This window comes from Penicillium griseofulvum (assembly GCF_001561935.1).
Source record: "Penicillium griseofulvum strain PG3 chromosome Unknown contig_10, whole genome shotgun sequence".
NCBI lineage: Eukaryota > Fungi > Ascomycota > Eurotiomycetes > Eurotiales > Aspergillaceae > Penicillium > Penicillium griseofulvum.
In genome coordinates, this window is record NW_024467433.1 from 303245 (window position 1) to 328367 (window position 25123).

A 25123-nucleotide genomic window follows, 5' to 3' on the forward strand; every position below is an offset into this window, starting at 1 on the left:
TCGAAAAACCAGAGCTCCATGTAAGAGGCCCTTAATCATTTAAATCTATACAATGCTTGCCAGCGTTTCTTTAATTGGAACTTTTATATGCATAGTTTCTACTTGTAGCTGCACACCAGCCTGGACCTGGCACTATGTCATTTTAATGCTTCTAAGCCACGCCCGACAACAAATTTCCAAATTAGGCTGTCTTCAGTAATTTTAAATTTTCAGTCGAAATATATGACTGGGTCTATTCTCGTATTTGTGATGATCCCTATAGGATTCATTCAGCCTCGCGGAGTCCCAATTAGGTTTGGTGTGGCGGCTTGGATCTGTTAGTCAATACCAAATACGAGGTAGAAGCAAATATAATTCTTTAAACAGTTCAATTTCCCATGCTTAATGCAAGCTCTCTATACATCATCGCATGATTCATATCACCGCACTTTATCTATCGCTATCACCAATAACCACAATTGCTCAACAACACTACCTACACATCCAGCAATGACCTCAAATGCCTACAGGGCCATCCGCGCCAAACAAACCCCAAGTACAATCACAGTGTACCAAGCCTATTCCCCTGAGATAGCGGATCCGGCAATCAAACCTCAAACATTCGTCCCTCCATTTTCGCGCGATAGAATGACATGGATCAAACCCTCTTTCCGATGGATAGCGTCCCGCTCAAGCTGGGCAAGAAAAGCCCACCAAGAGCGTATCCTAGCAATAGAGATTACACGCGAGGGGTTCGAATGGGCATTGCGTCATTCCTGTTTGAGTCACTATACTCCCGGTAAGGAGCCAAGCAAAGAGGAATGGCGGAAGAAACTGCGCGCCAGTCCAGTCCGTGTTCAGTGGGATCCCGAGCGCGATATTCTACTAAATTCTTTGAATTATCGGAGTATTCAAATCGGGTTGAGTGGGGAGGCTGTTGGGAGATATCTTGATGAGTGGATTGTTTCGATTACTGATGTGACTGCTACTATGAAGAAGATCTTTAAACATCTTGAGGTTGGGGATATCGATGCTGCCAGAGATTCTTTGCCAGAAGAGACTCTGTATGTTTTACCTCAAGAGTTGAAGGAGAAGCTTAGGATGAAATAAATTTTGTTCTCTCCTGCCCTGTCTCTGTCTTAACGATATTTCACAATATAGCCCTAGATAGACCTCCGCAAGGCCTATAAAGCCCACAACCTAGCCCAGCCCAGCGCACTGTTGGGTTGGATTTGGGCCCTCTTTGCGCCCCTGGTGGGCCATGAGCCCCCATCAATGGGCCTTTCAGGTCTAGCCCTAGAGAACCTCGGCACATCGTGTTTTGGCAATCTTCCATGACCATTAGTTTCCATTCATGTAGTCATAATTTCGGCCGTCTTTCATCGTATTGGTAAGATGGCCGAGTTGGTCTAAGGCGCCAGGTTAAGGTATACCTTAACTCCACAACTAGCAATAGTTTCCTGGTCTCGCAAGAGGCGTGGGTTCGAATCCCACTCTTATCATACCTTTTTGTTTTTTGTATGTTCTACCTTAATATAAGGCTTACTGGCTTGATTGGGTCATTATTCTTGTTAGTGGGGTGTAGAAATGGGTTGGAGATTAGAATTTTAAGGTTCAGATCTATCGAAGTCAGCTCTTATTCGCTAAGTCAACTACAAGATGCATTGAAATAATATATTTTTCGATATTACTCTCCACTCTTTAGGACTACTAACTAGGTTCCTTTTCCTTAAAATGTGTAAGAGTATACTGGCTTCAGGAGTAAGCCTATCAATCGGGTAAGATGTAGTGAGCCGAGAGAGTAGCACAATGTATTATCTGAAGTGTACCAGGAGACTATCACTAGTTAAGAGTGGACTTGGAAGAGAAGGACCTTGGAATGCGTGTAGAGAATAAGGGATTTAGATCCATATTTACCTGGTACTCGTGGCGAGTTTACTGGATGTGTATATTGACATTTTTGTTAGGACTCAGCGCTAAATCTAAAAGAAGTCTCGATTCGGTAGACATGCTATATCTCTTTTCTGTCGTCTTTTTAGCAGTGAAGTGCCAAACCCAGCGCCAGTCCACCCAAGAAACTATAGTAAATAGTCAAGGAAACACAGATCCAGCTTTGTTCATAAGTTGTAAAGTACATAACTTCGTAAAATTCCGTAATCCCATAATAATCAAACGCCCTTTGTGGGCTCAGGTCTTTTTCGTCTTGCTAGGACGGCCGAGCCTCAGCGGTCCTTCTAACTGATCTACCAGCGGCCGATACGGCGACGCCAAGACATGTTCCGGCGCGCGCCCTCGTCCTGGTTCCCCAGAGCTCGGTCGACGTAATTGCTCTTCGTGCATGCGATCAAGCGGTTCTCCGACAACCTGATATTTGGCCCAGTTGATCGGGGGCATACGGACAATATTCTGCGGAACAGGGATATTGCCGAAATTCGAAGCGGGCGAGCCATCTGCATTCGTGCGCTTTGAATCATTTTCACTATCTTCATCGTCCCCCGCATCGTCCTCGGAGAACTGGATCACAGCTCCATGATCCTCGCTTTTCAACCGACCTGCTGCCAGCTCGTGTGCAAACCCCTCTGGATCAGCGGCAGCGGCCTGTTTCATGCGATCTAATGCTTGGATATCGCGCAAGCTTTGCTGTTTCTGCATTTGCAGGATTGAGATGGCGGAACGCAGCGCGATGGCATCTGGATTCTCGCTCTCGGAGATAGGGACAGGAGGCGGTCGGGGCTGAAAAACGGGTGGATTAGGCGGAGGCGTAGGGTGTGAATAGTGGCCATATGTCTGTGAAGGGAGGTGCGATGTTGGAGAGGGGGATGCAGGTGGCGGTACGATTGATGGCTCATTGGAAGGGACTGGGGCGAGATGAGCAAACACGGGTGTCACCGGGGAATAAGGCGGGCGAGGTGGAGTTCCCGGCTCTGGGGTTCGATCCCCTCGTTGCTGCATGATGAGATTCGACAGAGTTGAAAAGGATCAAGTTGGGGCTAAGTGGGGGGATAATCGAGGTCGGTGATAACGGATATGCGGGTTATGACGACAGCGGTTCCTGGATTTGCGACAATCACATGTGCGATGCCTTTAGATCAAAATAGAGATATATGAGGAACTCTTTTCTATTTCAGATCTCAAATATAAAGAAAAGACTGACTTATAGGGATTTGTTTGCCATCGGATAGGACGAGGGCGTCGGCTAGGCAACACTCATATGGATAGAAGCCCTAGAATACAGGCTTTTGAACGCAATAATGATTGAGACTTGGACGACAATATGTACATAATCTAAGATCTACAACAATAGATCCGTAGATTAAGATAACCTTAGAAGTGAACTGTGATCTTCCATCTTACTGGTGAAACAACACAATTGACCGCCTCATCCTGCGCCTTCACCGCCCGGAAAAATCTATGAAACATCAGACCACTCGCTGTTAAGCCCATTCCTCTACAAACCCCAAAATGAAGCGCAACACAGATACAAGGGCCTCCCTCGATGGCAATGCCATGCCCCAATCCAAGAAGCGGGCCCTCTCCAGCGAGGAGGCTGCTGCCTGCTTCCGCGAAGGCCTCTTAGAAACTGCGGAGCAGCAGAAGTACACCAGCGAATACGCCAAGTCTTCTCCGTATGTATACACAAGACAATAGTCCAATGGCAAAATTCTGATATGTCTGAATATTCAGCTACCTTCATGGCGTCATTCACCCTCTAATCGAGCCCTCTCTCCTCCGCTCGGTCCGCGATGAGATTGAAACCCAAGTCTCCTTCACCGAGAAGGAAACAGACATCTACAAGATCTTCCAGTCTGGCGATCTCGCCAACCTCGATGGACTGGATGACTCCTCTCTCTCCAAACTGCCGTCACTACTAAAGCTACGCGACGCAATGTACTCAGCACGGTTCCGCGAGTACTTGTCATCCGTGACTGGCTCCGGCAAATTGAGCGGGCAAAAGACTGACATGGCCATCAATGTCTACACTGAGGGTTGCCACCTTCTGTGCCACGACGATGTCATCGGCAGCCGCCGCCTCAGCTACATCCTCTACTTGACTGACCCCGACACACCCTGGAAACCTGAGTGGGGCGGTGCCTTGCGCCTATTCCCAACAACCACCAAGAAGGATTCTAATGGCGAGGATGTCAAGATCCCCAGCCCAGACTACAGCCTCTCCATCCCTCCCGCCTTCAACCAGCTGAGCTTCTTCACCGTTCAACCGGGCGAGAGCTTCCACGATGTCGAGGAAGTATACCACCCACGCGACGACGAGGACAAGACACAGAAGCGCGTGCGCATGGCTATCAGCGGCTGGTTCCACATCCCTCAAGAAGGAGAAGACGGCTACGAGGAAGGACTGGAAGAGAAGCTCGCGGAGCGCAGCAGTCTCGCGCAGCTGCAGGGCCGAGGCGATATCTACGACCTGCCGCAACCGCAGGTGGTGTCCTGGGAGGAGCCCGAAGTTGAGGGCAAGGGCAAGGCCAAAGTGGAGGAGCAGACCGAGGGCGAGTTCACAGAGAGCGATCTTGCCTTCCTGCTTCAGTACATTGCGCCTTCATACCTGACCCCCGATATCGCCGAGGAGATGTCGGACGCATTCTCAGCCGAGTCCTCGCTCAGCCTAGAGCAGTTCCTGAGTGATAAGTTTGGATCACGCGTGAGTGCGTACATCGAGGAACAAGAGCGACAGCCCCTTCCTGCTTCTGCGGATGAGATCCAGGCGCAGCGTGGGTGGACTGTTGCTCGTCCTCCTCACAAGCACCGATATCTGTACCAGCATGCTTATAACGACGAGGATTCCGATGAGCCGATGAACCCGATTCAGGAGCTGTTGAACGTGTTGTTCCCGTCGCAGGCTTTCCGGAAGTGGCTTGCGCTTGTTACTGGTGTGGACCACCTCACAAGCCACAATTTGCTTGCGAGACGGTTCCGTCGTGGTGCGGACTATACTCTTGCTAGTGCGTACGCGGGCGCGGAGCCTCGACTTGAGTTCACCCTCTGTCTTACCCCGAGCCCGGGTTGGGAGAAGCAAGAAGAGGAAGATGAGGATGAGGATGAAGAAGCCAATGGCTCATCTGCCGAGGCAGCCAAGCCGAAGGAGAAAAGTGACGAGGCTGTGGAAGGTCCTGCTCTGGGCGGATACGAGATTTACATGGCTGGTGATGATGATGAGGATGAGGAAGAGGAGGATCCCACGAACGCTAGCCAAGTCCTGGGTCGGAAGGCCAAGGCCGATCCGGCTATCTACCGGTCTGCGGGTGCTGATGAGGATGATGGTATATTGTTCAGCACGCAGGCTGGTTGGAACCGGCTCAGCATTGTGCTCCGGGATAGCGGCACTCTCAAGTTCGTCAAGTATGTCAGTGCTGCGGCCAAGGGTGATCGGTGGGATATCACTGGTGAGATTGGCGTTGAGTTTGACGAGGATGATGAAGAAGAAGAAGAAGAAGGAGAAGGAGAGGAAGGTTTCAACTCAGGTGAGAAAGAGGACGATGATTCCCAGGACGGGGGGGAACAGGCAGGGGAATAGTCATGATCCTTATGCAGTGCATAGGTACAAAATTGATTGTAGATATTATATATATGGCGCATATACGACTTGAATTGACTTGATGAGATATCTTGATGTTTCAAGATCATTCACATTAAGATTATTCGGAGGTTAGTTCTTATCGAAATGTTTTTCTTAGAGACATTCAATCCCAATAGATATCCTTACCTCGGGATAATAGCGGGAATCTCGTCCAATAGGGCAATTGAACCCCGTTTTAAAATCTTACTATGTCGCTGGAACAACCTTGGAAAATTCCGCAAATATAATATTTACCTATTCGTTCAGTTCAACATTCAATATACAACCAGACTGCAATACACAGATAGAAATTTCAGTCTCAGGGTCTACCCTCAATTCTACGACTGACATCATCGACAATTGCCATGCGGGACGATCCCGTAAGCGCGAACTGAAACAAGCACATGGGACGAATGGACCTCGGACGAAATCTGAGACACAGCAAGGACCAAATAATTGGTTAATTAGTGATGATTAACGATTATTTCCGAAACACTATTGATACTAGTCTTGAAAGTGGGTTACAAAAGGACAAAATATGTACAAAATTTTAGTTTACGTAGGTAGTGCATGTATGCAGAAATTTAGTACGCAAGAGATAATCAGGAATTGATTTCTGGAATTCTCGGTTGGGACGTGGCTCTACAGATGTACGTTCATCCCTTCAGGGTCTTTTGACAGACACGCGACAGCACGTAAACCGAGAACAGAAGTAGGAGGTAAGGGATGTGCCACGATGAAAGGGAGGAAGATCGTGGAATGATCTACCAATCATAGCTATGGGTGAAGGTACGGACTTCTCCGTGCAAATGTAGGATCCAGGCCATGCTGCTTAGGTTCGCAGGATTCTGATTTAGCATAAGGTAGTGTGGATTGTGGTTCTGGACTCTGTCTGATTTAATGAGTACGGAGTAGCGGATGTACCTTCTACGGTTGTCTTCCGAGTCGGGGTTTAATTTACAAGGCGGACGGTGGATCATTTCCTATAGTAGATGTGGCGAGTAGGGTATTCCAGATTAGTGACGTTTTTCCGGAGGGATTCACTAAAGTGGCTAGTTGTGAGCCAGGGTAATTTTACTAGATCGTCCCGTCGATCCTTCTCACGATGATTTCTAATGAACTTCTGTTCTGGCCGTTGAAAAGTGGGAAAGTGGAAAAGTGGAAAAGTGGTCCGAAGAGGGGCCATCATGTATAGATCGACGTGGACCTGAAACCCTAACGTACTATTGGAGCCATTTACAATATTTAACTGGTTAGTTATATGGATACGAAGGTACTAACAGGGTTATATTTTAGTTTAATTTATTAAGCGTATGGCGCAATATTATTATACCCGAACCTGTACTTGAAGCTGCGTATAGGGTTAATAACAAGTAGATAATGAAAAGCCGGCGCTAGGTCAAAAGTACAGCTGGGCTAGAGAAGAAAGAGGTATTGGAATGAGAAAATCTGTCACTGTTGGAAACTGCCGTACCCTGGTATCTCAATTAACCGCCAAACACGAAACATTTAACCAAACCAATGACCTACTCGGAGTAAGCGCTCTATGTAAAAGAAGCGTGATGATAATGAACGAGAAATTGAGTAGGCCAGAAAAGCCCATGTAAACCATGCTCTATCTTCCCCTCATCCCACTATCACTACTCCGTACATCCATCCAATATGTCACCAGCAGAGGAAACCCTGCAGTCCGAGATAGATATACCAGAACTCACCTTCGAAGTCAACGGCCTCTACATCCTCCTATCTGACTGAGGCGACAAGAGCTACACATTCCACTGGCGCTTTTACCTACACCAGAATCCAACATCAGGCTCGATCTACCATCTACTAAATGACATCGATCCAACCATCTGGCGCTTCGAACATCTACCCGACCAGAGCGTCATATATGACCCATCACTTCTTGGAGCTCTTAAGATAGGGGTATTAGATTCTATCCTCCACGCGCATTTTCTCGAGCGACTTGGCCAAATCCCACTCGTCGATTCAGTTCGATTCCGCGAGAGCATTACATGCCGCGTATGGCTTAAGGAAGCTCTTTTTGCACTGGATGATGAAGGATATATCATTCTCACTCGAAGTGTGGATGATATCGAGGTTGAAGCGACGAACCTCGCCCTTCAGAATAAGAGTCTAGGAAGGCGGACAGTTGTGAGGAGTATCGGTAGCCAGGGGTGAGATTCCGGGTGTCATATGGAAGAACCAACCTTGGAAGTGGGGAATATGGCGACATGTGCAAGGAGGGGGATATTTTATACGGATCAGAGTGGCAATATTGGAATACGGAAGTTATTTTAGTACGGAAACTAAAAACATATCATATTGTTTCAGTAGGGTAGGTTTAGTAGGGTACGAAATAGTTGTGTTACGACGGTTGGGGGACACGCCGGAAGTGACGTGTGGACAAGACGGGACGTTTTCTGGAGCATGTGGATAGTTGGGAGGATAATTTATTACATCTGTGCTCACATTCTATGTAAATCCTGGTATGATCTCTTCCAACCTTGTCCGCATGTAACCTCTAAGCTTTGCATGTGCGCTCCCCAGCTTCGGGGAACGGAAGCCGGTGCGAGGATCGTCGGCAGGGGATTTTGAGTTGACTCTAGTGCACCGTACATATGCAAATGTGTTATGTGTTATGTGAAATGTACTTGGCACAATGTACGTTGTTCTGTATATGCCAAGTAAATAGGCAGTAGTGCAGAGAGAGGCACGGGATCACGTTGCATGGTAACCTTTTCCGAAGATCAAGACACCCTTCAGATGGTTTAAACGATTATTTGCACAAAGGGGTTATTGCCGTGCGAGGAATAGGAGGAATTGGAATAAGAGGCAAAAGAAAAACAAAACGGAAAAAGGTACCCACCCCCTAGACGGTACGACCCGTGTGTCAAGACAGACTATTGGGAAAGGGCAGCAAGGCACAGTCCCACGACCCTTCTTAAAGGCGTGGATGCAGGAATGGGCAAGGGCCACGGTATTGTCATAGGGCGATACGCAGTGCCAGGTAGTTGGGATGGGGGGAGCATGGGGGATTGCCATGGGCCAGCCATGAGCCCATGAGAGGAGAGGCACTTGCATGAGCCATGCACTATTGACATAGCGAACTCTAAGCTTGCCTCTATCCCTTGATCGAGATAGGTCAGGATGAGAGTGTACAGCGTTGTAAAGATAGAGTCGTACTCAGAATTCCCGTTGACCTTTTTTTATTTCCGGGGGCCAACTGTTTAGTCGAGATTGAACCTGGAGTGTCGGATAAGCTGCCTAGTTGTCTCCTATCGTCAAGTATGGAGAAGTGCTACCGTGTCAGAGGTTCGAGGAATGTACCGTAGATCAAGTGGCGATCTTCGAGACATTCTGCAAGGCGACGATGGTGCCATGTGGCATGCTAGAAGAGGAAGATGATAGACAGTAGTACTTGACATGCATATGTTTATTTTTTTTTCCCATTGAATGCTGCCTAAATTGATCGCCAGCCACAGTGTGGCGGTGCTAGATTTGGGCAGGGAATTATATTTTTATTTTGTATTTTATATGTTTTCATTACAAACGGACTAGATCTATTTCTGGACGAACACCCGATCAAACGGAGATGAAATTAACTCGATACGTCAATCGATACGTCAACCTAAAGTCTTTTGGGCAATGCAGTTTCGCGATCGTTGTGGCGTAGGTACCCGGCTAAAATACCCCATGTCTCATATTCTGGGACAAGGTTATTAGACCACATTTATATTGTATAGTCCTTGATAAAAATAAGAAAAGTCCAGACCTAGAACAAAGTAAATAAGTCGCCAAGTCTCTTAAGTCACACTGAGATATTCGGAACCAGGATATTACCCGTGAGAAAAAAATAGCCGCGCGACCTCATGTAACCCCTCTGACAGGTCAACATGTGATGATTTGGGCGGCAGGGACGGGTGGTTGCATATGAAGCTCAAGCTCATGGAAGCGTGGATCTGTAACACATTTTCTGCCTGTGTCCGAGGTGTTACGGGGGAGAAAAAGTGGATCATATGTTTTAGCTAGAGTAATATACTAGATATTAGGATACCATTACGGAGTATAGGATTGTAGCATTATAGGATTATAGGATTATAGGGTGAACAAAAATAATACCTTCGGCGAGTAAAGATAAAAATGCCATGTGTAAAAAGAGAACAAGGATTAAGTATGCCGATCCTGCCATGTGTCCAACGTCAACATTCCTTAATCTCCCAAACGGGATTGTGCAGTTTAGCCCCGGTCGTGAATGCAGCTTGACTGGATGGAAAGAGAAGGAGAGTCAATACACTGCAAGGGAGTATAGCCACGTGAAGTGTGTATTGTAATAAACGTGAAGAACGTGTTCTCCTTGCTTGACCTAGGGGGAATATCTTTTTTTTTCTTACATAATGTATATATATATATATATACATGTGCATATATATGTGTACATATGTATAGGATATATATATGTAGAATATGTAGAATATAATAGTTATAATAGTTATTCGAGAGAAGAGATCATTGAAGAGAATATAGTCTAGATCAGGGTCAGCCTCGTGGCACAGTTGCAGTAGGGGCTTGGCAGTAATACCATTACATTCTTCTGAAATTTATTCAATTTTGTTATATTTTATTTTGGATTTTCTTTATTTTATTTCTTATTTTATTCCTATTTTACTTCTATTTTAATTTGATTCCTTTAGTAAAAAAAGGGATAAAAAGAATAAGAAAAAAAAAAAAAAAAGGAAAAGGGTTTCAGACTCGAAGGCGGTTTCGAGTCTCCAATTTTCTAGGAACTTCTTCTCTTCTACTCTTCTCCCTTATAATACCTTCGGTATGCTGACCTCTCTGTCTTTACATGTTATGTCTAACTAGTCTAGCCTTTCTTTCATCTTGCGCCAACCTACAAAACTTTCACAGGTTTCACTGTGAATCGTTTCTCCGCTATACCCTCGATTTGGAATATGCGATAGTGGAAGAGAAGACCGGGTTGATTTTTAATTCTTATTCCCCCGCCTGATTCAGACTCTTTCACCATGGACCCTTCTGTCGCACATCGACCATGGGAGGCCGTTTCAGGGCCTCAGAGCTCTGCAGGCTCAACGCAAACCCTCCCCTCTATCTCGACCCTCACCGCGAATATGCCTACAGCAACCCCCTCGGAGAAATCCCCCGGAAATGGCTCACTAAACACGATTGAGCGTGATTCGGGAACTTGGTCAATGCCGCAAAGCACAAGTAGGAAACCCTCACCTGGTATGGATTGGGAGCGGCGCGGTGCTGACCATGTAGGATCGTCCACCTACTCCACGACGACCAATGGCACCGGCAACAATTATCCCTCTCTCAGCTTCATATCCGCGTCGCAACCTTCACCGAGCCGTGGACACCCGGCTGTCGACCGCTCCCCTTTCCCCCACGACCAATCGACGACCCCTTCGTCCGCGGGCACTCAACAGCCCTCTCCAAACTTCAACCAGCCAACTTCCACTCTACCCTCCATCAACCAGAACTACGAAGCCCCGTCTCAACGAGCGAGTGTGGCAGAGACCACTGAATCCCGTCGCAGCAGTGTCGACAGTCGCATGAACCAAGGAATCAGTTCTCTAGCCATAAACCCAGCCTCGCCCTACCACAGCACGAATGCCTCTCAATCCTCGATCGTCTCATCCCTACAGAGAGAGCGCGGGATTCCGACCGACATGAATTCATACCGAGGACCCCGCTACTCAGGAGGCAGTCAGCCCCTCTCTCCACTGGGTCCTCGCGCAACCGACCAACAGCGCAGTTTCGCAGCCGGTCGCACAGCTCCGGCCATTTCTTCAAATCCTCGGTCGGAAATTTACAATGCCGAAGCACCCACGGCGGGTATGGCATACGCCTTCCCAGATCCGGACATGGCGCGTTCAAGCTCCGTCTCCTCGAAGGGAGAGTCGAACCCCCCATTCTCCCGAAAGGGTAGTATGGCGGAGTCGATGAATAGCATGTATTCGGAACGTATGCCACGAGGACAACACGGTAAGAGGACCCCAGTCCGAAAACACTGCACGCGCAACACTAACAAAATCTTCCAGACCTACCCCAAAATGTACACCACCACCACTCTCTTCAACACAAGGCAGTGCGAGAGTTGATCGGCGAAGAAGACGGACCGCCGGGTAGCACACCGTACAGCCGCACGCCCGAACTGCGCGTAACGCACAAACTAGCCGAGCGCAAACGGCGTAGCGAAATGAAAGACTGCTTCGAAGCGCTCCGGCTGCGTCTACCACCCGGTCAAACCAACAAGTCCAGCAAATGGGAAACCCTCACCCGCGCAATTGATTATATCGCAATGCTGGAGAAAACGGTCGCGCAATCCCAACGCGACCGGGCCGTCATGCAGTCCGAGATGGATGAGATGCGCGCCCAGCTCAACCAGCAAGCCAATGGCGCCTCCCGCCCACCATCGATGTTCGAACATCACATGAACTCCAACCAGGTCAATGGCCAAGGCCCTGTTTTCAGCGGATTTGGCAATGGCGCTCAGGAGCAGCCACGGACGTTACCGCCTCTTATGAATGGTTCTAGTGCACCTATGCAGGGCATTGAATATGAGCGGCGGTAGCGAGAAGTGAGGTACGAGGAAAGCTGAAGTGTATGAGATATGACTCACGCAAAACCCATGACTTGGTTTTTGACTATCCCCCTATAGATAAGATCCCCGTTGGGGGGTTTTATATTTTGTTTTCTTATGGAGTGGTCTCTGTTTCTCATTTTGTTATTCATACCCGCAATTGCTTTGCTTTTTGTTTTTTTTTTTTTTGGCCACTCTATATGGAATACGAAAGAATATGGTATAGCTGTAATAGCTGAAATATGGATATTCATGTTTACTGTCTTCTATTTCTATAGTGGATCTCTATATAGACCATAGATCATAGACCATCTAGACACTACAACAGTAGACACACAATTTAGACACAGTTTAGACATAATCTAAACATCAAAACATTTTGTTTCAGAAAGAACATCTTTAAATAAGTAACGAGTATCATAGAATTGATCTATTTTTATCTCTCCACTAATTAACTTGTCGAAGCGCCCGCCCCCGGTCCGGCGCGTAGTGACGGACGCTCTGACATTTGCATCCAATCCATCACCTTTCACTCGTCCGACCCTGGTGATCGCTCTGCCAGTGGTCCAATGACGGACCTTGATGAAATAGCACAGAGCTAGTTGCAGCGGGATGTCTGGGATCGCTGCAGAAATTCACCAGCGAGGATAATTATTGGTCGGGTTGTTTATAGCTTGGAGCTGTCGCTGTACAGTGACCGGGCTGGACTCCGTGGATTCTGCACTGTGATGATGAGAGAAATGCAGAAATAGAGCTTGATAGCCTAATCTCCGGGCATTTTTTCTTTCTTTCTCATTCTTTCTTTTGTCAATTCTATTTGGGGCTATTGTGTATTGTTGCCTTTCCCATTGTTTCACTCGCTATAATATTAATAGACATCTTTGTTTCGCTTACCTGCCTTTTCATTCTTTCATGATTTTATGACACATGGTACGAAGACATTGCATCTTCTCATCTCTGCAGACTAACATCTCGACACAGTCAAGTCTACTGAAACATGCTGAAACGAAAGCCACAGGACCTCCAGGTCCCAGTACCAAACTTCCCATTATCATCGCCGATCAGCGAGGAGATCTCCAGTCCATCATGCTCTTCGGAAGATCAGGAAGAAAGAGACCGACCCTTTGCACGTCTATCCAAGGCAGCACGACAAAAGCTCGAGGCGAAGTCCACCAAAGATGGAAACCGCTCGCCCATAATCTCCCACCGCGAAGCCTCGAGAGTAAATATCCGCGTCACCAAGAAACGTAAAAGTGTTGCCAAACCACTTGGGCTGAACCTCGTTACGGATTTCACGCTGGCACCGGTGCCAACACCGAGAAAACAGTCGAATCCGGCACCAAATGCGGCTGCGCCATTCGTTGATCTAAATGATCTCAAGCTCCTCTCCAAAGTACGAGAGAAGGAACGCTCCGCTCAAAAGTCAAAGGATATCTTCAAGAAGAGGGTTTCGCGGGGTTTTCACAGGTTACCTGAGACGGTACAGAGTCAGAACCACAACCAGAATGGGACTGGAATCTCGTTCCTTACTCCCAGAGATGAAGATCCATTCCACGATAGAAACGAGCATGGAATCTCGCCCTCGGACCGCCATGTCATGATCGGACTCACTGTGCCTCGCAACGAGTCAGTTGAAAGATTACAAGACCCCGACAGCGCAGGCACGCCGCTCACACCATCAATTATCGTCACCCCAGCTCCATGGGACACACCCTCGAACTCGAGCACCGAGTTGCTCCGACCAAGAGCAACATCCAGTGTCTACTCGCAACCAACACCCCGCCTCTGGCAACATGAAACAGATGTACCACCCGTGCCAGCAATTCCCGCACAGCACACAAATGCCACCAAAGCTCCCGCCACAGAGGCTGCTTATCACAACACCCTGGGCGTACAAAGAAACACCCGCGGCCTCTCCACGGCCTCAATCTGGGAAGATGATAGTCCACCCCGAACACCAGACACCGCACGCTCAACTCCAAAGGAACATCAACAAGGTCGACTCAGCGTCAACACCCAAGCAGACGAAGACAGACCCCAATCACAAGGCTGGTGGACATACATCCTCTCCCCTCTGCTGAACCGGTCCATAAAATCCCCACTCAGCCCATCATTCCCTCAAGACTCACCATCCACCCCGTCTCCAACTACAACCAGAACCCGCATCCAGCCAAGAGAATGGATCCAGCGCGAGAAAGAGGTCTCCTGCTTCTCTCCAGATACACCGGAGACAGCAGCACCGATGGGCGAAAAAGCATTTGAGCTATCTCGCTCATTTGAACAAGATCAAGACCAAGGTCCCGAACGCCATCAATCCCCGCCACCCGCATACGTCTCGAATGTCTCCAGTAGACAAAATACCATGTCCTTCATGTTCGGCAACAACCAGACAATCCAGGGCGAAGCAGCTGAATATTATCAAGCTTGTGCGCACGAGTTATTCAGCAAGACGCCGTACTTCGAGTGCATCAACCATATCTGCTCAATAACGCCTCAAAACCCTGTCGCGATGCCCGCAGGAGCCACTGCAGATGGTAATCGGGGCTTGGCGGTTGGTGGACTGGAGGAGTCTGGACAATCTGGCATTGAGGGGGCGCGTGATAATCAAACAATAGCTCCATCGGCAACATCGACTAAGAATACTGGTCTGCTTATTGATATGGACTCGCCTCGTCCGGAGACAACAGCGGGGACGCTCCCGGCTGGGTATGCTGTTCGTGCAAAGGAGGTGCAGGTACTATCGCCATCGTCGGAGTTCAGTTCTCATACTTGGGACACGTCTGTCGTTGATGAGAGTGAGAGGGGTTCGGTGGCACATGGTGCTAGGGGTGGTGTTTCTGAATCTCGGTCTCAACGCACTGGTTCACCTCCTCTTCCTCCTATTCCTGCTGCACCACCCACCGAGGCAGTCGATAGACAGGTCTTGGAATCACCTGCGCCTGCGCCTGCGCCAGCTCCTATTCCTATGCCAGAGCCTGCTCCTGCTCCTGCTCCGCATATAACTAATAATTTCCATTACACCCAGCCTGAGCCTCAACCTGCGGTGCAGCCTGTGCAGCCGGTGGTGCAATATGTGCCTGTATTTACTCAGCAACAGCCAATGGAGCCGATAATGCAACAGCCGCAAGCGCAGGAAGCTTCGCGGGAAGTCTTAGAGCCGCCGGCCCAACAAGCCCCTCAAGTACTAACGCCGAGGACGGAATGGCCTTGGGGAAATCGGGGACAGCCGCAAGAGCAACCACAGACTCAACAGCCAGCTACACAAGGACACATATCGGGGTTCGAGTGGGCGTATGTCCAACAGGGACAACCGAAAGAACTTCCTGTTACAGAAACAACGCCCCAGGGATCGCAGGTGCTACATAGACAGGCCTCTCAGACACGACAGCCGGCTGATGGTCATGCAAACCTGCCCCGAGGGCCACTTGTTATCCAAGGACGGCAATCTGGATCTGGATGGCCGTTTAGTCTAACCGCACATCCTCATTCAAACGCACCCCCTGTGCCGCCTGTGCCACAAGCTCACCGCACTGGACCAGAGGTTCAGCAACAGGAAGAACAGGATCAATATTCCGGTGCTCAGGATCGGCAGCATGGATCTGGGGAGCCGCAAGCAGAACGGGGACTGTCTCAAGGGTCTGAACTTGCTCCTCGAGGACATGTACAAGCTTCAGAGCCTATCTCGCCAGGTTTCCAACGTGCAGCTGGTGGACCTGGCTCCATTCCAATGTCGGATATGCAGGCACCAGCCCCTGCTTATTCGCAATTTCCTCGCGACGCTGCTCTACCGCCTCGTTATGATATCCAACCACGGTATGATAACGATCCCACTGCTGGAGTTTCGAGTGTCAACCCAAGCGGCGAGATAGGACCACATGAGGCCCGACGCCGCAGATTAGAAAAGGAAGAAGCGACTGGCCGAAGGGTTTGCAGTCTCTGGCGTGGCCGGGGTCCATTCAGCAAGAAAACAGGACGTCCAGGACGCGAGGGTCGTACTCGACGGAGATGGTATTTCGTGATCTGCATTTTCTTCTTCATTATCGTGATCCTAGCCACCATCCTGGCGGTCACGCTGACAAGAAAAGGAGACGAAACTCCTGTTCAATCGCGGTGGTTGAACCTCACAGGCTACCCACCCATGCCCACTGGAATTGCAACACTCGCTGGGACAGAGCCACAGCTTGAAAAGTCGACATGTATCACACCTTCTTCGATGTGGAGCTGCGCTTTGCCAAAGGACCAGCAAGATGCAAATAAGCCGTACAACGCGAACCAGCCCAATTTCCGTGTTTCTATCCGCTTCCGCAATGGCACATACGATAATAGCACCGCTGTCGGCTCAAAGCTACGTATCAGAAGCGACGACCTTTTCGATCCATCGCCTGCAGCCCCAAGAGACGCAGAGCAGGACTTCCTCGGCCAGTACACAGACAACAATACCGCCCCCTACGCCGGCGAGGAAACACCCTTCTACATGTCCCTCCTCTCGCCGGTCTCCCTCTCGTCAGCAAGCATCTACCGCCGTTCCTCCCCCTCCAACGGCACCGCATACCCCAACATCTCATCCATAATCCCCGCACCGGAAGAAAACGCAGACGGAACCCCATCCGCAGCAATGCTCTACCCCCTCCCCTCATCTCAACCAATCCGTCTCTACAACCGCGGCCTGGAAACAGAGCACTACGGTTTCTACAGCTACTTCGACAAATCCATCTTCCTAACCTCGCAAACCAAACCCTCCCCGGCAGACACAAATGGCGGGACCTCAAAATCCGACGCAAAATACCGATGCACATGGTCCCAGACCCGTCTCCTCGTCCAAATTTGGACCCAACCAGATAAAATCGGTCGTCATCTCCTCTCCCCTAACAACGCAACCTCAACCACCTCCGCACCAACGTCAACATATACACCAACATCATCTTCCGCAACGGACTTCTCCCGTCCAGGCTCATTCCCATACCCGGTAACAATAACAATAGACCGGCACGGCGGCGCCGAGAAAAAGAAAATGGTCTACTGCTACCCCATCGAAGACGACGGACATTACAACATCACGTCCGTACAGCTCCAGCTCGAAGACCGCGCTGTGGGCGGTGATCTTGTTAATCCCGCCTCAGGTCTTTTCAAGGGTCTCGGGACGAAGAATGCCACCATTGAAGAAGCGGGCGGCGTTGATGGCGGTGGTGGGGGGTGTGGATGTCAATGGGTGAATTGGATTTCGAGTAAATGAATTACGTGGGGCGTTTTCTTTTCTTTCTTTTCTTTTATTGTATGTTGCATTGCATATGTTTCTGGGTGGTTTTGCTTCATTTTCGACTCATAAAGAGTTATAGATTTGACATCTTTCAGTAACTAAATAAAATTCAACGAGGTTACAATATTTAAAGTATCATTCAATTGACCTATTCAGATTTCATAGCTCACGATCGAGGTAATTCATGTTGCATCAAAGTCAATCTGAAACCTTAATTTAGCTAATCTTTAGTCAAACCCTAATATCGAAGCAGGCAAACGGTTATAGAACAGACCCTGCAGGAACGAGTTATTGCGTTGGGATTTAACCTTTGTGTTTTTATTAGTCAATGCAGGGCTTGGGTTACATTCTTGCTGAATTAAAGTTTTATTTATGGAGTACATAGGGGAAATAGGACGTAGATTGTCTTGTCGGGGGCATGATCTTGATGTTAGTTGAACAAATATCGAGACTGCGAGGATGTTGTCGTATCTATATACCCAATCTTGATCATCTCGATATACATATTCACGAGAAATTCATGAAACGAAAAAGAAATTTGCATTAGAAATCACATTAAATAAGAATATATTACCACATAACCCGTTAAACCCACACCTAGATATATTTTCCAACGCCTGTACTCCTGTTTTCTGACTCAAGTCTCTAGCAGCAGCCAGTTCCCAGATATATCAGAAAGAAACAAAAGGAGATACCCAGCACGACAAAACACCAGCATTAAAAGACAGTTTTGTAAACGTTAAGTAAAGGACGTTTATGCGAGAAGCATAATGGCTCCGTAGACAATGCTGCCAATAGCGCCGAAAACTCCAACCTGGGGTGTGGTGACCTTGGAGCCGGGGCTGGACGGGGTGTAATCGGAGTCGGAGCCAACGCCAGAGCCTGCACCGCCGGAGGGGGAGGCGCCAGAGCCAGAGCCAGAGCCAGAGCCAGAGCCAGAGCCAGAGCCAGAGCCAGATCCAGATCCAGATCCAGAGCCAGAGCCAGAGCCAGAGCCAGATCCAGATCCAGAGCCGGAGCCGGAGCCAGAGCCGGAGCCGGAGCCAGACTCAGAGCCAGCGCCAGAGCCACCGACAGCGCCGCCAGAGCTAGAGCCAGAGCCGGAGCCACCGACAGCGCCGCCAGAGCTAGAGCCAGAGCCGGTGCTGCCGGAGCCGGAGCCAGAGCCACCGTGGGCGCCGCCAGCACCGCCGGAGGGGGAAGCACCACCGCCAACGCCGGAGGAAGCAGCAGCGTGAGTCTTGGTAGGGACGTAGACTGGGATGGTGGAGCTACCGTGGCAGCTGTAGCAGGGAGCGGTTCCAGTGCCGATGATAGTGGAGTTCTTGCTACCAGAGTTGGTAGCGTTATGGTAGCCGGTGACAATGGGGTGGCTTCCAGTGTGGACACCGGTGCCAGCGATACCAGTACCATGACCAGAGACACCGGTAGAGATACCGGTGGCAGCACCGGAAGTGTGGTGCTTGCCGATGCCCTTTCCGCCACGGACGGGGGGTTCATGCATCTGCTTGTCGCCACCGGCCTGGACGCCGGCTGCGAGAGCTAGCAAGGCAATGGACGGTGCGGTGAAGTGCATTTTTACGACAAGCGATTGGATTAAGTCAGATAGATTGCTGTCTTAACGAGTGACGAAGCTGGACTGAGTTAGTATGTCTTGAGATTTGTGCCAGTAAGGTAGCTCCTGACTTACCTAGTGATAATGCCAATGCGATTGGGGTGGAAATCGAGGAAGGATCCGAGGCGCAGAGGAGGGCATTCTTATAGATCTAGCAGGCAGTCCAAATGCGGTCATTTATTGATTAAGGTTAATTGGTGATGACATGTATCATGAAAAGAAAACTTGGAAGAAAAATTTTCCATTAGAATATTGTTCCTCTCGATGTTCCTGTCCTCGATGTTCCTGCCCTCGATGTTCCTCTCTGGGCTCAGGTTCGCTTGGCAAAGTGGAAACGAACTTGGTCGACTTCCGCATCCGGGGTAAATGTCACCCTGCTCTGATCTAGACTCCACTTTAAAGCCCTACTCGGGTCGGTAAAACCCGACGCCAACATCGTCATGATCTTCTGAACTTGCTGTTCGTTCGAATAGTGGAGACCCGGCTCGCTTGGGTAGCCTCACGTGATATTTTGTCCCGATTAGGAAGGTGATGCTCTCGCAAGCGGACATCCACGCCAAACACCCCACCAGCGTGGAATTCCAGAAGGGTCCACCTCAGAGCTGTACAATAGATGTCAAGTGGATTTTCTTTGTGAGTGATCTGTTTTCGGGTTTATGCGAAGATACATTGTCTGAAGGGATGGAGTCTTGGACAATGGGTGGAGAGCCTCCAGCGCTATGGATGCGTGGAGCACCCTGGAGGCCGTGGAGTAGTGAAATGCCTCCCGTAATGCTCCAATTAATTGTTGGAGTTTGAGGTAAGAAAATTAAGTCGCACATTGTACCAGGTAGAGCATAGTTGGTCTCTAGAATTGATTACAAAAAACGATACTCGGGAATCAGCTGTGTTTCTTCAGTCAGACTATCCAATGATTAGTCAACTGCACCAAAAATCATCCAAGCTGCATAGGGCTGATCGCCTTGTCGATCACCTAGCAACTGCATTTAGCATCTAGGAAGTGTAGATCAAAGCTCACCTAGCATCGGGAATGCCTATCCAGTGTGCTCAAAATCTGTCGGTTACAATCCCGTGTTACTATTTCTAGAAACCTTTAGCGGTGTTCATGTCAAGTCTTCAAGCTCCGCGATCAATCTAAGGAATGCAGCTGCCACGCACTAACCGCAGAATGTATGTTCCTGCAGGTCTGACGATACACCCCTAAACTGGGTTGGCAGTTTTTCATGTAGATCAATGTCGTCCGCAGAAAAGGGAAAGTGAGAAAGTTGATCCCGGTTATTGAGTAACATCAGGAGTGACTTCTCTTGATGCCGCCGGAGAGGTAAATGTCACCATATTGAATTGGTTTCAAGTTGTATCTTCTGTTTCAGTAAGAGATTTTACATGTTTGCATCTGGAGGATATCCGTGAACTCCCTAGTAGTGCCACTACAGGGTATTTTCTTTTTATGAAAGGAGACGACAGGATAATTCGCAACCCAAACTAACGCTGTCTTTGTACAAAACGGACTGCAAACACGTTCTCAAGTCTGCCCATGATATGTTAGATTCCCCCAAAGTGTGGGTTATAGCACAATGTATTCAAGATATGAAGTTTGTTTTGGTAGATGCTCCCCTAAAACAAGACATACTTCGTGGTTAGGACAGTGTAGGTACTACTCTTGGGCGGCTTGTTCAGTTGTGAAAGATATATATTCCACCACAAAGGACGGCCTCGCTCGTTTAGTCCACAATAAAAGTTTGGCGATCGTTGCTTTTCGAATATACTCATTTAAGACACTTCTTATATATTGCCACTTGATATATATTATAGACCACTTTTAAGCTACACTACCCAAACTATATACATACCCGTCAACACAACTAATGATTTCAATTCGAATTCATCAGCTTAAATCCCCAAGATCAAAGAACATTTCATGATAGTTAATTGTCACAATAAGCAAAATAAACAAATACACAACTCCAAGTTTTATAGATCGCGCTTATCGTAAATGATTAGGTCTTGGCAATCCTTTGATCTTCCTTTCTCCATTTCAACTCTTTTCCATGTCTTCATCAGGCTAGCAATGCGCCGCCCAGACTTTAGTCCTTCCCTTCTTTCTCCGGGAAATTACGACAATGATGCATCTTCGTTGCGGTCGCCCTCCGAGCAGGACTCGGATTCCGACGATGATGCCCTCCTGGATCAAAACCGCAGTACCTTGGAAATCGCGGAGCACGACCGGGCAGTGCTAGAAGAGGAAGAGGAGCTAGAGAATCTCCTAACCCGTGGTGGTGGACATGGTCTGCGGAGGATTTTCAGTCCGAATGGTAGCAGTGTTAGGATCGGGAAGACGAAAAAGCGACGACAACGGAGGGGGTCGCGTCGTGAGAGAGTCAGCGAAGACGGCGAGCTGATGTATGAGATGGAAGAGGGATTTAGTGATGACAATGCTTCACTTTTGAGCAGACCATCGTTGGATTTTGACGGGAAAGACGAATACACATATGAGCCGGTAAGACGTACCGTGGCTGGTTTCGATGACCCCCTGCTGACATGTCCGCCGCTTAGCCTCCACGACCTTCATGGCGAAAAATCTTGTTTATAATTGCTTTGGTCGCCATTCTCTTCGTTATTCTCGTCCTTGGGGCGTATAAAGCCTCGAGCGGCTTCCGGACTACACGAGCGCACCTTCCACCTCTGCTCTCCAACGGCACAGCTCTCTTTGCGCCCACCACTATCGTTATCTCGCTCGACGGTTTCCGAGCCGACTTTCTTGACCGTGGTCTAACTCCTGCGCTCAACTCTCTCGTCGCCAATGGCGTTTCACCGCAATACATGACCCCCAGCTTCCCGAGCGTCACCTTCCCAAACCACTTCACACTCATGACCGGACTCTACCCCGAGAGTCATGGGATTGTAGGGAACACATTTTGGGACCCGAATATGGAGGAAGAATTCTACTATACCCATCCCGCTGTCAGCATGCAGCCGAAGTGGTGGATGGCGGAACCACTCTGGGTCACGGCAGAAAAGCAGCGTGTGAAGACCGCTATCCATATGTGGCCAGGGTCTGAGGCGCACATTGGCGATAGGGAGCCGAGCTTTGTAGACAAATACAACGGGACGGAAGTCTGGTCTCGCAAGGTGGATCGGATCCTTGAGTTTTTGGATCTCCCAGGTCTCGAGAATGAGTCCCAGATGGCACCCGAGCGACCGCAGTTCATCGCGGCTTATCTTCCCGATGTCGATCGGGATGGGCATAAGTTTGGCCCTAATAGCACTGAGATCCGAAAAACGATTTCCGAAGCGGATAGCATGATCGCCAACATCATGGCTGGTCTTGAGAAACGCAACCTCACCGAGGTAGTTAACATCGTGGTCGTCTCAGACCATGGTATGGCTACTACCTCTACAGAGAGGCTTATTCAGCTGGATGATCTGATTGATTATGATCTGATTGAACATATTGACGGGTGGCCATCCAATGGCCTGCGTCCCAAGCGCCCCGAGGATTTGGAAACCCTTCGGAAACAATTGGAAAAGGTAGCTCCGGATTACGAGCATGCGTTCGAATTTTACACGCGGGAGACAATGCCCGAGCGGTATCACTTCTCGAACAACGAACGCATTGCGCCGTTATGGGTTATCCCTAAGACGGGGTGGGCTATCGTTAATCGGTCAGAGTTCGACGTTAAAGAAGCTATGAAAACTGGGGAGGAATACCATCCCCGGGGCATCCACGGATATGACCATGAGCACCCATTGATGCGGGCGATCTTTATTGCACGCGGCCCAGCCTTCCCTCACAAACCAAACAGCCGGGTGGAAGTTTTCCGTAAGTATCTATTCCAAATCACTGACTAGGATCTGGCCTAACAAATCTGTATAGAAAATATCGAGGTGTACAACATTGTCTGTGACTCGCTGGGCGTCGATCCTCTTCCTGGTAATGGCACACTACGCCTCCCGCTGAAGCCAGTCGGCCTTCACTCGGATGAGAATGCACCCGTGTTAGACACGCCTCCTGATCCCCCGGCTTCAACTTCAACAGCACGGCCCCCGCAATCAGCACCTCCACAGCCGTCAGCTCCACAGCCAACACTCCCACAGTCCAAGCCCCCTCAATCAGCTCAGCCAGCACCGAAACCCACCACTCCACCAGCTGAGGCAACCCCTACTCCAGACCATGAAGGCGACAGGGAAAAGGAGTCGACGTGGTGGGAGAAAATTTCGCACAAGTTCGATGACCTGAAGGATTGGGCTAGCGGTGTTGCCGATGCTGTTCAGGGCAAGCATCCGCAGCCTGAGAGTTGATACTTTTTCCTGATTTTGTTCATTTGGCCTTGCTTCGATATATACATATACCCATATTTACGCATATAATGTCTAAATGCTTTTTATTCCCTCTAAACAAAAAGCATTTGTGCAGAGGCGGCCATTTCTGGCGTCCTCGGCACAGTTCTTCCGCACACACACTTTCGGTACCAGAGCCACGCGCTCCTCCCCCCTTGTAACGCGCGCCGTCACGTTCTTGTTCGGTCATGTCGGTGCCTGGGCGCGTGGCTCCCCTTCCCCTGCCCTCGAGCCCCGCTCCTGCTTTCTATCGACTTCTACCCACCTCCGAGCCTGCTCTATGAGCGCTACCATGATACCTTCGTTTTGACAGGTCGCCAAAAATGGCACACTCCATCCTAGGCTGATTGGTCGCTGGGGTAATGGGGTCTATGACTATAAAGCTGCTAACAGTCCCTCACTGTCCTACCTAGCCCTCCTCTCACCTATCCTTTGCTAGTCCTTCTTCAGCGGGTGCCTCACAGTCGTTCTTCAACCCCGGTAATCTATCTACCTGCCTGGAGCGGCTTGGCGCACATACTTGTTTCCCCAGACGCAGTATGAGTGACGTTGTACCGATAGTGATACTTCTGGGGTATCTTTCGAGCCTGATATCGATGCGACTGATGACTCTGATTCTAGGGAAGCGTTAAATTTAACTGAGCTAATAATCCTAGAACCTACCTATCTTCTTCCTGATAATCGTCGTAGGCCTTCTACCTGTCTAAAACGACCCGTCCCTCGTCTAGCGGACGCTAGTGTTTTGCCCGATTTTAGCGACAACCCTAATGACAATATAGACGAGGATATTGTAAATGTACCGCTTGATTATAAGCACTTAGAATGAACTAAGGCTTGGGGTCGACGAATAGAAAAGCGCTAGGACAAGTAGGCATTTATTCCTATGTAATAGGAGGTGATTACTGATATGAGGCGTAGGTACTGCCGAGCGAAGGCTGCTTAGGCTGGTGCGCTGTTAAAATGGGACGACCTAGTGGAGGCACTGCGCGAGGTTACTCCTAATGACGTGTATCGCTTTTTTAACTACTATATAAAGCCGAAGTATGGCGAAGGCAGTTGTTATCTAAAGGGAATATCGAAAGCGAGCGCCTTGAAAGCTAATTGGAAAGGATTCTGGGGTTACTATCGGAGAATTATATGGACTAGGATAACTGCCAAAGATAGTAAAGTGATTAATGTGTTCAGAGATGGAAGAGGGGTGGAAGAGAGGTGGAAAAGTGAGGAGAACAAAATGCGGCCACAACGCATCCGACTGCCATGTCAAGGATTGTTGGCCACAAGAGGCTTTTCTATTGGCTATTTTGTCAAGTGTGCCCGTTTTACTTCCATCATATAATTGGTCATGAGGAGATAGCTACGGCATTGCGTCGCTTCAGGAGGACAGGACATCGTGGTATTTGCTGCTGCAGTGATGATAGACTTGTCCCACATAGGGCAGTCGTCTAGGATTTGCTTGAACAGTGAGACCATACAGTCGCACATAACCAATCCCACGAGTACTGGAAGGTCTTTCAAATTCACCTCTTGGCCGCATCGGAAATGACGGCTCGTAGAGCCGCAGTTAGACCTAGTCCATGATCAACGGAGCCGCTGGACCACTGTGGGCCAGGCGCTAAGAGGGCATTTACCGTGCGCCGCCACGGGTGGTATGGTCCACGGAATGGTTGGATCAAGTTGCCCTCTTGCTCAGTTACTGATAAACGTAAACATTTGACCAAAGGCATCTCCTAAGCGCTCAAGCCCCCCCGTGAAGAAAAA

The 25123-nt window shown here is 49.1% G+C and overlaps 7 protein-coding genes across 7 annotated transcripts; 5 read left to right on the forward strand and 2 right to left on the reverse strand.

Moving 5' to 3' along the window:
* Window positions 1-489: 489 nt before the first annotated feature.
* On the forward strand, window positions 490-1089 carry PGRI_083060 (DUF4291 domain-containing protein; the record flags this gene model as incomplete). Its single annotated transcript, XM_040796020.1, has 1 exon — window positions 490-1089. One exon carries the CDS (start codon window positions 490-492, stop codon window positions 1087-1089), a length of 600 nt encoding a protein of 199 aa, XP_040650558.1.
* Window positions 1090-2166: 1077 nt separating this feature from the next.
* Window positions 2167-2931, reverse strand: PGRI_083070 (uncharacterized protein; the record flags this gene model as incomplete). The annotated part of the gene is made up of 1 exon (XM_040796021.1): window positions 2167-2931. The coding sequence occupies one exon, from the start codon at window positions 2929-2931 to the stop codon at window positions 2167-2169; it is 765 nt and encodes a 254-aa protein (XP_040650559.1).
* Window positions 2932-3441: 510 nt separating this feature from the next.
* Window positions 3442-5506, forward strand: PGRI_083080 (oxidative DNA demethylase; the record flags this gene model as incomplete). Its single annotated transcript, XM_040796022.1, has 2 exons — window positions 3442-3605; window positions 3664-5506. The coding sequence occupies 2 exons, from the start codon at window positions 3442-3444 to the stop codon at window positions 5504-5506; spliced, it is 2007 nt and encodes a 668-aa protein (XP_040650560.1).
* A 5069-nt stretch (window positions 5507-10575) lies between these two features.
* On the forward strand, window positions 10576-12146 carry PGRI_083090 (uncharacterized protein; the record flags this gene model as incomplete). The annotated part of the gene is made up of 2 exons (XM_040796023.1): window positions 10576-11557; window positions 11614-12146. 2 exons carry the CDS (start codon window positions 10576-10578, stop codon window positions 12144-12146), a joined length of 1515 nt encoding a protein of 504 aa, XP_040650561.1.
* A 1006-nt stretch (window positions 12147-13152) lies between these two features.
* On the forward strand, window positions 13153-17388 carry PGRI_083100 (uncharacterized protein; the record flags this gene model as incomplete). Its single annotated transcript, XM_040796024.1, has 1 exon — window positions 13153-17388. The coding sequence occupies one exon, from the start codon at window positions 13153-13155 to the stop codon at window positions 17386-17388; it is 4236 nt and encodes a 1411-aa protein (XP_040650562.1).
* A 778-nt stretch (window positions 17389-18166) lies between these two features.
* Window positions 18167-18988, reverse strand: PGRI_083110 (uncharacterized protein; the record flags this gene model as incomplete). Its single annotated transcript, XM_040796025.1, has 1 exon — window positions 18167-18988. One exon carries the CDS (start codon window positions 18986-18988, stop codon window positions 18167-18169), a length of 822 nt encoding a protein of 273 aa, XP_040650563.1.
* Window positions 18989-21095: 2107 nt separating this feature from the next.
* Window positions 21096-23326, forward strand: PGRI_083120 (nucleotide pyrophosphatase/phosphodiesterase family protein; the record flags this gene model as incomplete). The annotated part of the gene is made up of 3 exons (XM_040796026.1): window positions 21096-21524; window positions 21581-22847; window positions 22902-23326. The coding sequence occupies 3 exons, from the start codon at window positions 21096-21098 to the stop codon at window positions 23324-23326; spliced, it is 2121 nt and encodes a 706-aa protein (XP_040650564.1).
* Between the last annotated feature and the right edge of the window lie 1797 nt (window positions 23327-25123).